Source organism: Carcharhinus amblyrhynchos, chromosome 14, assembly GCF_965287045.1.
Source record: "Carcharhinus amblyrhynchos chromosome 14, sCarAmb.v2.hapA, whole genome shotgun sequence".
In the NCBI taxonomy this organism is placed as follows: Eukaryota; Metazoa; Chordata; class Chondrichthyes; order Carcharhiniformes; family Carcharhinidae; genus Carcharhinus; species Carcharhinus amblyrhynchos.
In genome coordinates this window covers 6,369,247-6,385,790 of record NC_137337.1, presented here as the reverse complement: position 1 = coordinate 6,385,790, position 16,544 = coordinate 6,369,247, and the positions used below count along the sequence as shown (strand labels likewise).

At 46.4% G+C, this 16,544-nt stretch overlaps 1 protein-coding gene across 1 annotated transcript in view; it reads left to right on the top strand.

The window, feature by feature from the left end:
- Positions 1-16,544, top strand: part of tdp1 (tyrosyl-DNA phosphodiesterase 1) — a 92,690-nt gene that overhangs the window by 32,129 nt on the left and 44,017 nt on the right. The window contains exons 11-13 of the mRNA XM_080202101.1: positions 1,545-1,593; positions 1,902-1,968; positions 11,675-11,782. Coding sequence (XP_080058227.1) covers positions 1,545-1,593; positions 1,902-1,968; positions 11,675-11,782 — 224 coding nt within the window. The remainder of the gene's footprint in view (positions 1-1,544; positions 1,594-1,901; positions 1,969-11,674; positions 11,783-16,544) is intronic.

The following is a 16,544-nucleotide window of genomic DNA, read 5'->3' as shown; positions in this document are numbered from 1 at the left end:
GCACACACACACACGGTGTCGACATTTTTCTGAAAGTGTGGCGTCGAGAATTATTCAAGCTGAACTGGAGTTTTCTGTAGGTTTATCGTAATGACAGAACATCTTTGTTTTTTACTCTGTTCCTCTGTTTAAAAAGCCATGACTCCAAGTTCTCTCCATCATCAATGTTGACTAACCCTGTCTCCCAACCTCAGTACCATCACCGTTCTCCCTCCCTGGCTCAGCTCTTGAAGGGACGAGCGGAGTTCGTAATGAAGATCAGTCACACCCTTGCTCTGCCTGCTCGTACTTCCTGTGTTCTAATGAACCCTTCACCCCGCTGTTGTTACTTTCAGACTTGACTCATGCCTGACCTCTGATTTTCCACCTTCCATCAACCTGAGCTCATCTAAAGTTCCAGTGTCTATATTTTCAGCTGCTCCAGGTCCCCCAGCCCATCAGTAACCGATGTGTGTCAGCCCCCAACCTACTGACCTTGGGAGTTGATGAAACAAAATGGCTGTACTGGGCGTTTAAGCGGAGCCTCTTAGCTCTAGGCCAGGTCGCAGATGTCTCCCTCCGTTTGGTGGAGGTTTCACTCTGTTTTCAATAACTCTGGTTAAGGAATTTAAGAACGTCCATCTTTTATACATAACAATAAAAGTCTGATTGAACTATGTCCAGAAGAATCAGACCTGGGCAGCACAGTGGGTTAGCACTGCTGCTTCACGACGCCAGGGACCCGAGTTCGATTCCCGGCTCGGGTCACTGTCTGTGTGGAGTTTGCACCTTCCCCCTGTGTCTGCATGGGTTACGTCCCCGTGCTCCGGTTTCCCCTCTCAGTCCAAAGATCTGTGGCTTAGGTGGATTGGCCGTGCTAAATTGCTCCTTTAGTGTCAGGGGGATTAGCAGGGTAAGTGTGTGGGGGTCACAGGGATTGTTGTCAGTGCAGGCTCGATGGACTGAGTAACCTCCTCCTGCACTGTAGGGACTCTGTGATTCTGTCAGTGGGTCTTGGTGTGTCTGAAAGTGACGGTGCCATTGAAAGGCACTTTCATCTGTGTCAGTGTAACTGGGCTGTGGAATAAAGGACCTCCACCCTCGCTGATGCTGTCAAGCACGTACGTGGAACCGTTCCCTGACCGTCATCTCCCATCCCCACATTGGGCAACAAATTGTGATTTAAAGGCCATGTTTAACTTGGCTAAAACACACAGATGGATGGCACAGTGGGTTAGCACTGCTGCCTCACAGTGCTAGGGACCCGGGTTCGATTCTGACCTTGGGTCACTGTCTGTGCGGAGTCTGCACGTGCTCCCCGTGTCTGCGTGGGTTTCCTCCGGGTGCTCCGGTTTCCTCCCACAGTCTGAAAAATGTGTAGATGAGGTGGATTGGCCGGGTAAATGTGTGGGGTTAGTGAGGATAGGGAAGCAGGAAGGGCCTGAGTAAGATGGTCTTTCAGAGAGTCGGTGCCAATCGGTGGAATGGCCTCTGTGTAGAGATACAATGGGATAATATGAAACCGTCAAATCTCATTTTGTATTAACTGTAGCCTCTTTGAATAGGTTTACCCAACTGTTGAGAATGTCAGAACAAGCTTGGAAGGATACCCGGGTAGGTCCCTAAATTCTCCTTGATGAATTTGTGCATGTGTGTGTCCAATGTCTCCCTGTGTCAAATTGTGTGTGAAGATTGATCTCTGAAGTGCCTTGGAGAGAGTTATACTACATTAAAGGTAAAATAAATACAAGTTGTTGTAATCCTGCACAATAATATATCAGAAGATCTGTAAACTTAGTTACTTAAGTGACAGCTTTGCGTAAAAGAAAAACTTAAAGATATTTAAATGTGAATTTTTATACTCCTGATCATTTACCCCTTGGAAAAGGATTACTTCTAATAGACTCTCTCTCTTTCCTTAGCCGGGGGTTCACTTCCTTACGCCATTGACACTGCTCAGAAACAGCCTTGGCTTACCTCGTTCTTCTGGTAAGTTACATCGAACCTTAACTGTCATTTAACCTTGGAGGGTGACAGCACTGATGGAATATTCGCTCACCTGTGACCCACGAGCATTTACTCACTGTTCAGATAGTTATTGACACTACTTTGTCAGCCAATGAGCTGGAGGCCGGGGAGGGACTTGCGCAGCGAGCAGTCAGTTTCACCACAGACTAAATCCATTCCCTGAGAAAGTAGAATCTATTTAAACAGCATATGGCAGCAGCCTAGAGAGTCAATTTAAACAGCACACTACAGCAAAATTTCTACAGAGTCTGTTTACACAGTAAACAGCCCACAGTGTTTATTTAAACAGCAACAACAGCAAACAGTCTACAGAGTCTATTTAAGTAGTACACTGCAGCAATCAGTCTACAGAGTCTATTTAAACAGCAACAACAGCAATCAGTCTACAGAGTCTATTTAAGTAATACACTGCAGCAATCAGTCTACAGAGTCTATTTAAGTAATACACTGCAGCAATCAGTCTACAGAGTCTATTTAAGTAGTACACTGCAGCAAACAGTCTACAGAGCCTATTTAAGTAGTACACTGCAGCAAACAGTCTACAGAGTCTATTTAAGTAGTACACTGCAGCAATCAGTCTACAGAGTCTGTTTAAGTAGTACACTGCAGCAAACAGTCTACAGAGTCTATTTAAGTAATACACTGCAGCAATCAGTCTACAGAGTCTATTTAAGTAGTACACTGCAGCAAACAGTCTACAGAGCCTATTTAAGTAGTACACTGCAGCAAACAGTCTACAGAGTCTATTTAAGTAGTACACTGCAGCAAACAGTCTACAGAGTCTATTTAAGTAATACACTGCAGCAATCAGTCTACAGAGTCTATTTAAGTAGTACACTGCAGCAAACAGTCTACAGAGCCTATTTAAGTAGCACACTGCAGCAAACAGTCTACAGAGCCTATTTAAGTAGTACACTGCAGCAATCAGTCTACAGAGTCTATTTAAGTAGTACACTGCAGCAAACAGTCTACAGAGCCTATTTAAGTAGTACACTGCAGCAAACAGTCTACAGAGTCTATTTAAGTAGTACACTGCAGCAAACAGTCTACAGAGTCTATTTAAGTAGTACACTGCAGCAATCAGTCTACAGAGTCTATTTAAACAGCTAATTGCAGCAGTCTACAGCATCATTTAAACAGCAATGACAGCAAACAGTGTACAGAGTCTATTTAAACAGCGCACCATGAGATTGTGTTCACATCCATCTGAGAGGCCAGATAGGGCCTTTTCATGAAACCTTCAAGGTGCTGCACTCCCACGGTGTTGCACTGGGAGTAATGGGCTAGATTTTGTGTTCAAGTAGAGTAGAATGCAAACCCACCATCCTCTTGTCTCAGAGGTGAGAGTGCGACCTGTTGGTACCGTGGCAGACAGAAGCATAATGTTCATCTGTGGACCAGAGACACCATGTGACCAGGGAAAATCTGACTGTGCGGAGTGTGACAAACCCTATAGATAACTTCCAATTACTTGCTGAAAGAATGATGTGACAAAATTTAATGAGTTAAAACTTTTACTGTAATACACAACTAAAACAAAGTTGACTAAACACTATTTTTGTAGGCGATGTGGACATTAACCGATAGAAATGTTCCACTTTTATGTATATAACTCATTGCACTCCTCACAGAATTTCAATCCATAATTACTTAGCTTCCATTGGATTTCCATTTCCCCATTTTGTCAGTTACTTTAACTTACTGTTTCCTCAGTTTGCAGAAAGTTCCTTAAATCCACCAGCAGCAGTAAATCCTGTTCCTTCCAAATTCCAACAGCCCTTCTGACGAAGGGTCATTTAGACTTGAAACGTTGGCTCTATTCTCTCTCCACAGCAGCTGTCAGACCTGCTGAGGTTTTCCAGCATTTTCTATTTTTGTCCAAAAAATGTTCAGACTGGTTTCAGGAATAGAACATAGAAAAACTACGACACAAACAGGCCCTTCAGCCCACAAGTTGCGCCGATGATATATATCCCTACCTACTAGGCTTATCTATAACCCTCAATTCTATTAAGTCCCATGTACTCATCTAGAAGTCTCTTAAAAGACCCTATCAAATTTGCCTCCACCACCGATGGCAACTGATTCCACTCACCCACCACCCTCTGAGTGAAAAACTTACCCCTGACATCCCCTCTGTACCTACTCCCCAGCACCTTAAACCTGTGTCCTCTCGTAGCGACCATTTCAGCCCTGGGAAATAGCCTCTGAGAATCCACCCGCTCAATACCTCTCAACATCTTATACACCTCTATCAGGTCACCTCTCATCCTTCGTCTCTCTAAGGAGAAAAGACCGAGCTCCCTCAACCTATCCTCATAAGGCATGCCCCCCAATCCGGGCAACATCCTTGTAAATCTCCTCTGCACCCTTTCAATAGCTTCCACATCCCTCCTGTAGTGAGGTGACCAGAACTGAGCACAGTACTCCAAGTGGGGTCTGACTAGGGTCTTATAAAGCTCCAGCATTATCTCCTGACTCCTAAACTCAATCCCTCAATTGATGAAGGCCAGTACACCTTACGCCTTCTTAACCACATCCTCCACCTGCGAGGCTGATTTTAAGAGTCCTATGGACCCGGACCCCAAGATCCTTCTGAATCTTCCCTTTGACTAGGAACCGTTCCTCTCCTGCATCTGGCTGTGGTGTCTCGCAATGTTGGGCAGCCACTTCTCTCTGGTGACCACGTAGAACTTCTGCCATTAGTGATATTCATTGATTTGTATGGAAGCCTGTAACCTGACCTCAAAAACAGCCTGCTCCAACACAACCTTGCATTCAGATAGAAATGCTAATTGGCTATCCTTGATCACAAAATCCTTTTGTCTTGGAAGTAAATGAACAGTTTACAGTACAGCCGTATACAGCTCAATGCCCACTGTACCTTTCTTGGACTTTGGGAGTGTGATATTTTTGGAGGATTGTCTTTCAGACCATGAAGGTACAAGCAAGAGTTTTGTTAGAAAGGTATTTACTCTACAGGCTGTTAGGATAGACGGTGTAAGTAGCTGATGCCATCATCAATACATCACATGATTGGACTCTTAAAGTGACCTTGTTCCAACTGGGAACAAACATGAATACACAACAGGGAGGGTGGGATTTTCCAACGGCACTCACTCCAAAACCGGAAAATCCCGTCCAACGTCAACGAATCTTTCCATGGTCCGCCTCTCGCCCGCTCCATTTCCCATGGCGGGCGGGATAGGAAATTTTGCCCCAGAGACTCCGAATCTGTTTGCCGTAAGTTTGGAGACCACCGCCATTGTCTCCGAGTGTAAATACCTTGCACCATCTCCTCGGTAAAACAATCTAAGCCTTCCTTTGATCTCCAACAATCAAACCACCCAGGATTACTGTCAGGCAGAACAGGCCACGTGACTCCTTCGTTTAACCTAAATTTAAGGACACAGTCCCGGATTGTAATGATCTTATCTTCGTAATTGTAATACAAAGTCACAAGGCACCACACTCTGGGTGTGAGTAATGATTGGTCGGATTTCCTGAAATTACAACTGATCTGTGACTAAATGAAACCAAAAAATGGGCCAATCAGCAGCCCTCAATCACTATCACCAATCGGGTTACCATGGAGCTGGCTGTTTCTTGGTTGTCTTGGAAACGTGGCCTTCTGGCGAACACATCTCCCATTTTTCTCCCAGTAGCAGACATTCTGCGCCTCTTCCTAACATTAGCAAATAATTGATTTTGAACAATTAGCCCATCTAAGTAAAACCGTCTAACATTTCTGAAGGATTCTCACACGTTTGTTAGCACAGTGTGCGATAGGAATGACAATTCACCCAGAACTTCAAGATCATGGCTGATCTGATCTGTTGACTGGTGGACCAGGCTTGAGGGGCTGAATGGCCTGCTGCTTTTCCTGTCCCCTCCCTTATGTTCTTATGGCCTTGTATCCCATATTAATCAGTAACTTTACCAATCCTAAATTTTTCCTGGTCAAAGGCAGACTTTCAACCTCCTAAACTCACGTTTCATTGCTTCTGCAATCGTCCAACAGTGAAGGAGGCCATTCAGCCCACCTTACCTATGTCTGAGTCAACTAATTCCATTCTCCACACCCCGTACCCGCTCTTTAAAAAAGTTTATTTATTAGTGTTACACGTTGGCTTACATTGACGCTGCAATGAAGTTACTGTGAAAATGCACTGGTCACCACACTCTGGTGCCTGTTAGGGTACACTGAGGGAGAATTTAGCACGGCCAATGCACCTTAGCGGCGTGTCTTTCAGACTATAGGAGGAAACCGGAGCACCCAGAGGAAACCCACGCAGACACGGGGATAAGGCACAGGCTTCTCACAGACGGTGACCCAAGCTGGGAATCGAACCCGGCTCCCCAAACGCTGTGAGACGGCAGTGCTAACCTCTGTGCCACGGTATCTCCGTTACCCCCCTGTGAAGTTTTCCTTTTCAAATATCTATCCCATTCCCTTTTGGAAATGACGTTAAAATCCAACCCCCCTCACCCCCCTCTCAGCACAATCCGATCGCTAAAACAAGTTTATCTTTGACTTCTTGCCAATTACCTTAAATCTGTGTCCTCTGGTTAACTGGCTCCTTCTGCCTGCGGGGCCAACCCTTTCGTCGCTTCAAGCGCAGCTCAGCAATCAATTCTTTATTCCTGTTCAGCTCTTTAGTGTCCTATCTGCACTGATGTTTTCTACGCTTAATGACACAATATAAATGCAAATCGTCATACAGATCTTTTTTCTTATATCGTCAATTGCTGATTTGTTCTCCCAGGGATGGGAGACTGGAGAAGCTGGGATTGTTAAGGTGTGAATTAAATAGAGAGATATTCAAATCACTGAGAACTCGGAACAGAAAGGGAGGAAAGCTGTTCCTGGTGGGCAGGAATGTGGGAAAGGGGGTGGGGGATGGGGGGCGGGGGGGCAACAGATTTAAGATCATTGCCCCCCTGGTCCTGTGGACAGTGGGAGAAATTTATTTGCACCGCGAGTTGTTGTGATCTGGGAGACGCTGAATGAAAAGGTGGCGGCAGAAGCGGCTTCATGAGTAACCTGTGAAAGGGAACGGGATAAATATTTGGTGGGGGGGGTGGGGGGAAGAAATGGCAGGCGGTGGGGGCGCGGGACGGATTGTTGGGTTTTTACAAGGCCGGCACAAGCTCCAGGGACAGGAACACAGGGACAGGATTGGACCATTCGGCCCATCAAGCCCGCTCCGCCATCCACGCCAGATCTTGGGCTTCAATTCCATTTTCCCCGTCCGCTCCCCATATCCCTTAATTCCCTGAGGTGGAAGATCTGTCGATCCTGGCCTCACCGATTCAGCAGCCGCAACACTCTCGGGCAGAGAATTCCTGTGATCAGCGATGCAGCGAATTCCAAAGGTTCACAACCCTTTGATTGAAGAATCTTAAATGATCGGCCCCTTATCCTGAGAGTGTCTGAGGTTCCCCGACCAGCGGACGAAACCGCTCGGCGTCCATCCTGTCGATTCCCTCCAGAATCTTTCTTCCGTATCCTCGCCGTCCCCTGAAGGACACCCGATTACCTTCGGAAACTTGCATGTTTTCATTGAGATTGCCTGTCTTTCTTCTGAGCTCCAGAGAATATCAGCCTCCTCTTCCATGATTCTCCTGTGCCTTGACATGTTGAAGATCCGTACGGTAAAATATTTTCTGTGTTTAGAAAATTATAGGGCAGAAGGTTTTGTCACGACTTGTACATTGTAGCCTGCATTTTTACTGGCAGTCCACCGACAATGATCTGTAACAAATTGACAAGGGTGGAATTAGAAAGAAAGGCACCTTCAATAGTACTGCCTTCAGCAGTGCACTGGAGAGTCAAAGAACAGTACAGCACAGGAACAGGCCATTAGAACATAGATCATCACAGCGCAGTACAGGCCCTTCCACCCTCTGCACCCACCAGTGGAACCAATCTAATGACCCTCTAACCTAAACTATTCCAATGTTATCCATATGCCTATCCACTGACCATTTGAACGCCCTTAAAGTTGGCGAGCCCACAACTGCTGCAGGCAGGGCATTCCACGCCCTTACTACCCTCTGAGTAAAGAACCTACCTCTGACATCCGTCCTATAATTACCACCCCTTAATTTAAAGCTATGTCCCCTCGTGTTAGCCATCACCATCCGAGGAAAAAGGCTCTCACTGTCCACCCTATCTAACCCTCTGATCATCTTGTATGCCTCAATTAGATCACCTCTTATCCTCCTTCTGCCTGACGCAAATAACCTCAAGTCCCTCAGCCTTTCCTCATAAGACCTTCCCACCATACCAGGCAACATCCTGGTAAACCTCCTCTGCACCCTTTCCGATGCCTCCACATCTTTCTTATAACGCGGCGACCAGAACTGTACACAATACTCCCAAGTGCGGCCACACCAGAGTTTTGTACAACCCACCAAGCCCCTGCTGACACACATCGCCTTTCCAAACTGAAGACTCTGTCTCCAAGCGGTCTGTACCCCTCCATTCTGACTGTTCACGCATCTGTCAAAATGCTCCTTAAACATTACTGTTGCATCTGCTCCTTCCGTCTCCTCTGGCAGCGCATTCCAGGCACACACCACCTTCTGTGGGGGGAAAGAAAACTCGCCTCTCACATCTCCTTTAAACTTTCTCCCTTTTACTTTAAACCCATATCCCCTAGTAATTGACATTTCTACCCTGGGACCAAGACTCTGACTGTCCGTTCTATCCGTCTCTCATAATTTTGTAAACTTCCATCAGCTCAGCCTCCAAAATTCAAGGGGAAACGAGCCAGTTTTGTCCAACCTATCCTCATGGCTAATGCCCTCTGGACCAGGCAACATCCTGGTAAACCTTTCTCGCACCCTCTCTCCAAAGCCTTCACACCCTGCTGGTGGAGTTGTGATTTTGGGGCTCGAATCCACTACCTTCTTATTTGGAGGTGAGTGCTCTACCGACTGAGCCACTTCACACGTGCCGGCTGTCGTCTTAAGTACTCAGCCTTGGCGTCGTAGGAATGAAGGAATGGGCCATTCAACCATTGCTTTATCATCTCTCCTACTCCCATGGTGAGATCCTGCACTGTTGTCCATCCCTCTCGTTACTAATAAATAACAGCAATGAGCAGGTAGTCAGACACTAGTTGTTTTCTCTTGAGTCCTTTAATTACAATTCCTAGCGGAGCGTGAGAAACCAAGGGAGCAGGGCAAACTCCTGGCCCAAGGAACGCAGTTGTTAGCTGGGGAGAGAAGACAGCCACAAAAGGAGTCAGTATCGTTTGCTCAGACCTGTAAATCTCAGGTGGCTGCAACGTTAATGGAAAGATAATTGTTTTATAGACTCACTGGGTGTCGGGTTATAAATTTAACGCAGTGTGTCAGTGCCACAACCCAGCCTGTCTCTGATGATGTAAACTCAAACTGAGAAGCCAGGGATACTCACCTATTCCTCCTCTGAGAGTCTGACTCACTGCTCTCTGAAGGAGAGTGACGGCAGCAGTAATGAGTCTGTTGTCTGGGGCGCACACACACAAGTGTCCTTGGTCAGAGGCCGGGTGCCTTTGCTTGTAGGCAGACGTCTGTAACACAATGACACCACGTTTCGTTCTGACCCATTGCAGTTCCTCGTGGGTGGTGCCTTCCTATTATTATTCAATATCTTCCACCCCTTCATCCTTCTAATAAAATGCACTGGTAAATGTGGAGAGAAGTCTAGGGCTTTCTCTGTGCGATAGGGGTGGAGGAGGAGAATGGGGACTTGGTTTTTTTATTACCTTCTAGTTCCTTGCGTTTTGTTGCTTTTCAATAACACAGCCGAATTTTTAAAACTTGTTCTTTCCTGGGATGTGGGTGTTGCTAAGAAGGCTTTTTGCTCCCCCTGAACTGCCCTTGAACTTGAGCTGAGTGTTTCGCCGGCTTTTTCATAGGGCCAGGAAGGAATGAGCCACATTGCTGTGGTTCTGGAGTCACAAGTAGGCCAGACCGGGTAAGGACAGCAGATTTCCTCCCCTAAAAAAGGACATCAGTGAACCAGATGGGTCTTTCCGACAATCGATGACTGTTTCACCGGAACTAGTTTCCAATTTCAAATGTACTCATTAATTGGCTGTCACAGAGGGACTTGAACCACTGTCCCCAGAAAACTGAAGTACTAATCCTATTCCCAACACACTGCCATCTCACCTGAAGAATGAATGGGAGTGCGTGGAATAAACCACCCATTTCTAATCTAGGTCTAGTCATTGCATCTCCTGCGATGGATTCATAGAAGGAACAATCATGTATTTTCTTATCAATTATTCTCACCTTTCGTTAGCTTTAGAATCATCTTCAACATACATAAATCAACAATACCAGCTGTCATATACTTTAGCCAATTGCATCTTGCCCTCTGGCAAAATGACATTTCATTAATCCTTACAATCCGGACGTATCTTCCTCTTCTGGCGAACCAGCTTGATCTATTGCCTAATAACCTCAGATACTAGCTACAGAGTTCAAAGCGAACTTTCCCATACATTCCCCTACAGATCATTGCCAAACCAGACTAACACATGATTTCACGTCCGGGCATGCATCCATCTTATCTGGACAGTGAATCAACCCTATTCACGAAATCTAATAGTGTCCTGAATGTTCTTACCATTAAAATCTCTGCTGATACTGAGACTTGCATATTTCCAAGGTTTCAATATTCCCTTAGAAGTATGGATTTGTCCTAATACCCTTTACCATAATACTTTGCAGCAATCTGCCTTTGCCCAAAGTGAACAGTGATTCTTAAAAAGGCATTAATACATTCAAAATATCAGCATGTGTGTTTTTAAATCATAATCGCTCACTTAAATCTCTTGCTGCATTTCATATGTGTGTGAAGTGCTTTCTTGTTAGCTTATAAATCTGTTTTAAAGTCATTTAACTCAATGCTGGTAGTTCTGTCAGTATTTTAATATGAATGGTTTAAAAATCTTTAATAACCTATTAGAACTTTTTCCCCTTACACTATGATTCCTTTATGATGAAAAGTTAAGTGGAGCTTTGTGATTTTTATTACTCAGTCTCTGCAGTAAGTCTGAGACCCCGTCTGTAATGTGCAGCAGTTAAAAACATAGAACAGTGCAGCATAGTACAGGCCCTTCGGCCCTCAATGTTGTGCCGAGCTATGTCCAAACCCAAGATCAAGCTATCCCACTCCCTTTCATTCTGGTGTGCTCCATGTGCCTATCCAATAACCGCTAGAAAGTTCCTAGTCGGACTCCACTATCACAGCAGGCAGTCCATTCCACACCCCAACCACTCTCCGAGTGAAGAATCTACCTCGGACATCCCTCCTATATCTCCCACCATCAACCTTATAGTTATACCCCCCTAGTAACAGCTACACCCACCCGAGGAAATAGTCTCTGAACATCCACTCTATCTATCCCCCTCATCATCTTATAAACCTCTATTAAGTCGCCTCTCATCCTCCTCCGCTCCAAAGAGAAAAGCCCTACCTCCCTCAACCTTTCCTCATAAGGCCTACCCTCCAAACCAGACAGCATCCTGGTAAATGTCCTCTGCACTCTCTCCAATGCTTCCACATCCTTCTTATAGTGAGGTGACCAGAACGGAACACAGTTTGCTGCTTTGTTTTTGGGGACACAGAGTTGACTTATTTTCTTCTCCCGCGTGTCTTCCACAGTCGCTGGTCAGCCGAACTCACAGGCCGAAGCCGAGCCATGCCCCACATCAAGACGTACATGAGGGCTTCGCCGGACTTTGGGGAGCTTGCGTGGTTTGTTGTCACCAGGTGAGAATCCTTTCTGGCCTACATGATCAGAAGTTTCTAGAACGTTATCCCGGCGTCTCCTGTTGGTGGCATTTCTGTCAGCCTTGGCCCACAGCGCCAATCTTTCATCAGAGTTCACAGGTCATGGGTTCAAGGCTCACTTCAGAGACTCGAGCTCACAATCCAGGCTGATACTTTGTCCTGAAGTGTTCTCTTTCAGGCGAGACATCGAACTCTCAGCTGGACAGAAGGAAGATCCCACGGTGCCTGTTGTCCTGTCCAATATTTATCCCTCAACCAACATCATTAAAATCAGATCTTCTGGTCATTTGTCACATTGTGTGTGGGATCTTGCTGTGTGCAAATTGCCTGGCATATTTCCGACATTACAACGTTGACTATTACTTCACCATAAAGTGCCTTCAGCCTTAAAGATATCGTCATTTTGCCATTGGAGGAGGCCATTCTGCCCATTGAGCCTATGTTGTCTCTCCAGGGCAGTCCAGTTAGTCCCATTCCCCTGCAATAAGCCCAGCAGGTTTATTTCCACAAGTGTCTACCCGTTGGTCATCTCTGTGTCCAGCACTTGCCACACCCTGAGGTTTGTGAACAGTATGACATTTGTAATTACAAGTATGTCCCTATTCGCTTCAATCATTTCAAGGTAAAAATAATTCCACCCCCCCCACTCTCCACGCCCCCATCCAGATAATCCCTTGTCATCAGCTTTTGACAAAGGATGATCAGGACTAAAAACGTCAGCTCTTTTCCCTCCTTAAAGATGCTGCCAGACCTGCTGAGGTTTTCCAGCATTTTCTCTTTGGTTTTGGAGATGAGGGGGTCAGCCTATGAAGAGAGACGGAATAGACTAGGTCTGTACTCATTGGAGTTTAGAAGGATGAGGGGGGGATCTTTTTGAGACTTACAAGGTAATGAAAGGGATGGATAGGGTAGAGGTAGAGAGATTCTTCCTGCTTAGAAAGGATAGCAAGACTAGAGGACACAACCTTAAAATAAGGGGGGGGTGGGGGGGGGGCAGTTTAGATCAGAGTTGAGGAGGAACTTCTTCACTCTTCTCTGCCCATTGAAGTGGTGGAGGCTGCCTCGCTAAATATATTTAAGTCACGGGTAGATAGGTTTTTGATGAGAGGGGATTAAGGGTTATGGGGAGAGGGCGGGAATGTGGAACTGAGACACTTCAGATCAGCCATGATCTTATTGAATGGCGGGGCAGGCTCGAAGGGCTAGATGGCCTACTCCTGCTCCTATTTCTTATGTTCTTACGTTCTTATTTCAGATTCCAGCATCCGCAGTAATTTATTCTGGATTAATAGTCTCCTGAGAATACCGCAAGGCCATCTCCTGTGTTACAGACAGGAGGGGGAATTAATTTAAACAGTCCTGTTTTCTCCCCTCACTACCCATCCATAAACAGAAGGATATTTTTGATTTCCCCCTTTACAAGTGGGGCCTATTTTCCCCAACCCTTGGAACGTTTCCTGATTAATAACCCCACAGCAAACTCTCAGTCAGATAAAATAAAATGGTTGGTTTATTTTACCCACAGACGGAACGGGGACAATAACAGAGGGATAAACCAGGGAGACTACCTGGCCTCAGTCTCTCGCATCAATATCCCAGGTTCTAGCAGCTTGGTGGAGGTCATGTGATCGACCTCCCATTCCCTCTCCTGGACCAGGGATGAATTTTTCCAGGTCTGGAATCTTGAGAGGTTTGCCGGAGGAGTCCGGATCCCTTTTGTCCTTGTAGCCAGCCCGTCTCCCTGGGCTGGACCTGTGGTAAAGGTTGGTGCAGTTGTTTAGAATTTGATCTTCTGCGATCACAGGGAGCATTAGCGCCTCCTTATGGTCTGTGCTGAATTTCTGAAAGCTAGCATGAGTAGTGGCTATCCAGGCACGTCAGGGTAAAGACAGTGTCCATTCCTCATCATAAATAATTTTGTAAAGTAGCCAGGCTGATGTAGAGATGTATATTTTCCTACCCGTCTCTTGGACGGGACATCAGGCTTTGTGTTTCTGTACAACTCAATGCTTGTGTTTATTCCCCCTCGCTGGAAGCAGTTGATCACTATCAGACATGATGTGTACTGCTATGTACAATTCTGGTCACCCTATTATAGAAAGGATATTATTAAACTAGAAAGAGTGCAGAAACAATTTACTAGGACACTACCAGGACTTGATGGCTTGAGTTATAAGGAGAGACTGGATAGACTGGGACTTTTTTCCCTGGAACGTAGGAGGCTGAGGGGTGACCTTACAGAGATCTATAAAGTAATGAGGGGCAGAGACAAGGTAGCTAGTCAAAATCTTTTCCCAAAGATAGGGGAGGCTAAAACTAGAGGGCATGGGTTTAAGGTGAGAGGGGAGAGATACAAAAGTGTCCAGAGGGACAATTTTTTCCACACAGAGGATGGTGAGTGTCTAGAACAAGTTGCCAGAGGTAGTAGTAGAGATGGGTACAATTTTGTCTTTTTAAAAAAGCATTTAGAAGTTACCTGGGTTAGATAGGTATAGAGGGATATGGGCCAAACGTGGGCAATTGGGACTAGCTTAGGAGGTTAAGAAAAAGTGGCAGCATGGACAAGTTGGGCTGAAGGGCCTGATTCCATGCTGTAAACCTCTATGATTCTACTGTCACTGAATTCAGTCGTCACTGTGTGACTTGTAGTTGATGAGTTGTACATAATGGGAACAGTTGCAGCCTGTTTGCAGTCTCTGTTACTGATAGGAATAACTGGTGTACGCATCAGGGAAGATTGAACAGGCTTGAAGCTCTTCTTCGAAATGTGGAGACTGAGTGCTGACCTGCGGGAGGTCATAGAATCCCTACCACACAGAAGGAGGCCATTCGGTCCATCGAATCTGCACCGACCACAATCCCACCCAGGCCCCACCCTCACAATCCCATCATTTACCCTAGCTAGTCCCCCTGACACTAGAGGCAATTTAACATGGCAAATCCACCCAACCTGCGCATCTTCGGAGCGTGGGAGGAAACCCACGCAGACACGGGGAGAACGTGCAAGCTCCACGCAGACAGTGACACAAGCCGGGAATCGAACCCGGGTCCCTGGTGCTGTGAGGCAGCAGTGCTAACCCACTGTCTTTAAAATTATGAAAGGGTTTGATGAGGCGAGACATGGTGGAGATAGTAAAAGAGAAAATGCTGGAAAATCTCAGCAAGTCTGGAAGCATCTGTAAGGAGAGAAAAGAGCTGACGTTTCGAGTCTAGATGACCCTTTGACAAAGCACCCATCGGCTCTCTTCTCTCCTTACAGATGCTGCCAGACCTGCTGAGGTTTTCCAGCATTTTCTGTTTTCGATACGACGCTGCAAATTAGCACCAGGAGAAGGCCATTTGGCCCATCGAGCCTGCTCTGCTATTCAACAAGATCCTGGCTGATTTGATTGTAATCTCAAACCCACATTCACCCCCCCCCCCACCCCCAGAGCCTTTCACCCCCTTGCTTATCAAGGATCAATCCAGCACTATACCTCTAGCTTAGAGAGATCCAAAGAGCCACCCCCACTGGTTTTTGAGCAAAAGAGTTCACGACCCGAGGAAAAAGGATTTTCCTCTTCAATGGGTGACTCCTTTTTCTTAAAAAAAAAAGTGACCCGGGTTCTAGATTCTCCCCCCAAGAGGAAACACCCTCTCCACATCCACCCTGTCGAGACCCTCTCAGCCCTCTGTGATCTAACTGAATGGTAGAGCAGGCTCAAGGGGCTGAATGGCCTCCTTCTGTTCCTATGGCTGCTCTGTAATGACCTCTGTGACACATCAGACTGTATAAAAAAACAGTCAACAGAAGGCAGCAAGGTTGGTGAGGAGATTGTGTGTGATGGAGGGACTAATAATTCTCCTTGCTTCTGTTGTTGTGAAATCTCCAAGTGTTGATTAGATCGTGAGCACTTTATATCATTATTACCCCTCTCTGCGCTATTGACATGTTTGAGAAAATGACACATTTCTCAGATTGCAGGTCGCAAGCACTGTAAACAGCGATTGCTTCTGATTGTCAGAAGGTGATTTCATTCGATGTGTAGATGAACAGGAGATGGGGGGAATTATAATTGAAAACTCAGAAACTGATTACTGCTTCCTACACCTCTCGACCGATCCAGCCCGCACTGAAAACAATCCCACCCGGGCCCTATCTCCGTAAACAATCCCATCCTGGCCCTATCTCCATAGACATCCCACCCGGGCCCTATCTCCGTAAACAATCCCATCCTGGCCCTATCTCCATAGACATCCCACCCGGGCCCTGTCTCCGTAAGCAATCCCACCCGGGCCCTGTCTCCGTAAGCAATCCCACCCGGGCCCCGTCTCCGTAAACAATCCCATCCTGGCCCTATCTCCATAGACATCCCATCCTGGCCCTATCTCCGTAAACAATGCCACCCGGGCCCCATCTCCGTAGACATCCCACCCGGGCCCTGTCTCCGTAAACACCCCCTTCATATTTGCCCTGCTAGTCCCCCTGAAACTCGGGGGCAATTTAGCATGGCCAATCAGCATAACCCGCACAACTTTGGACGGTAGGAGGAAACTGGAGCACCCGGAGGAAACCCACGGGGAGAACATGCAAACTCTGCACAGACAGCCACCCAAGCTGGGAATTGAACCTGGGTCCCTGGCGCGGTGAGGCAGCAGTGCTAACCACTGTGTTACCGTGGTGTCCTTGTAATGTAGGAAATGTGGCATGTGTACAACAAGCTCACAAATAGACAATAATGAGACAAATGACCAGATAACC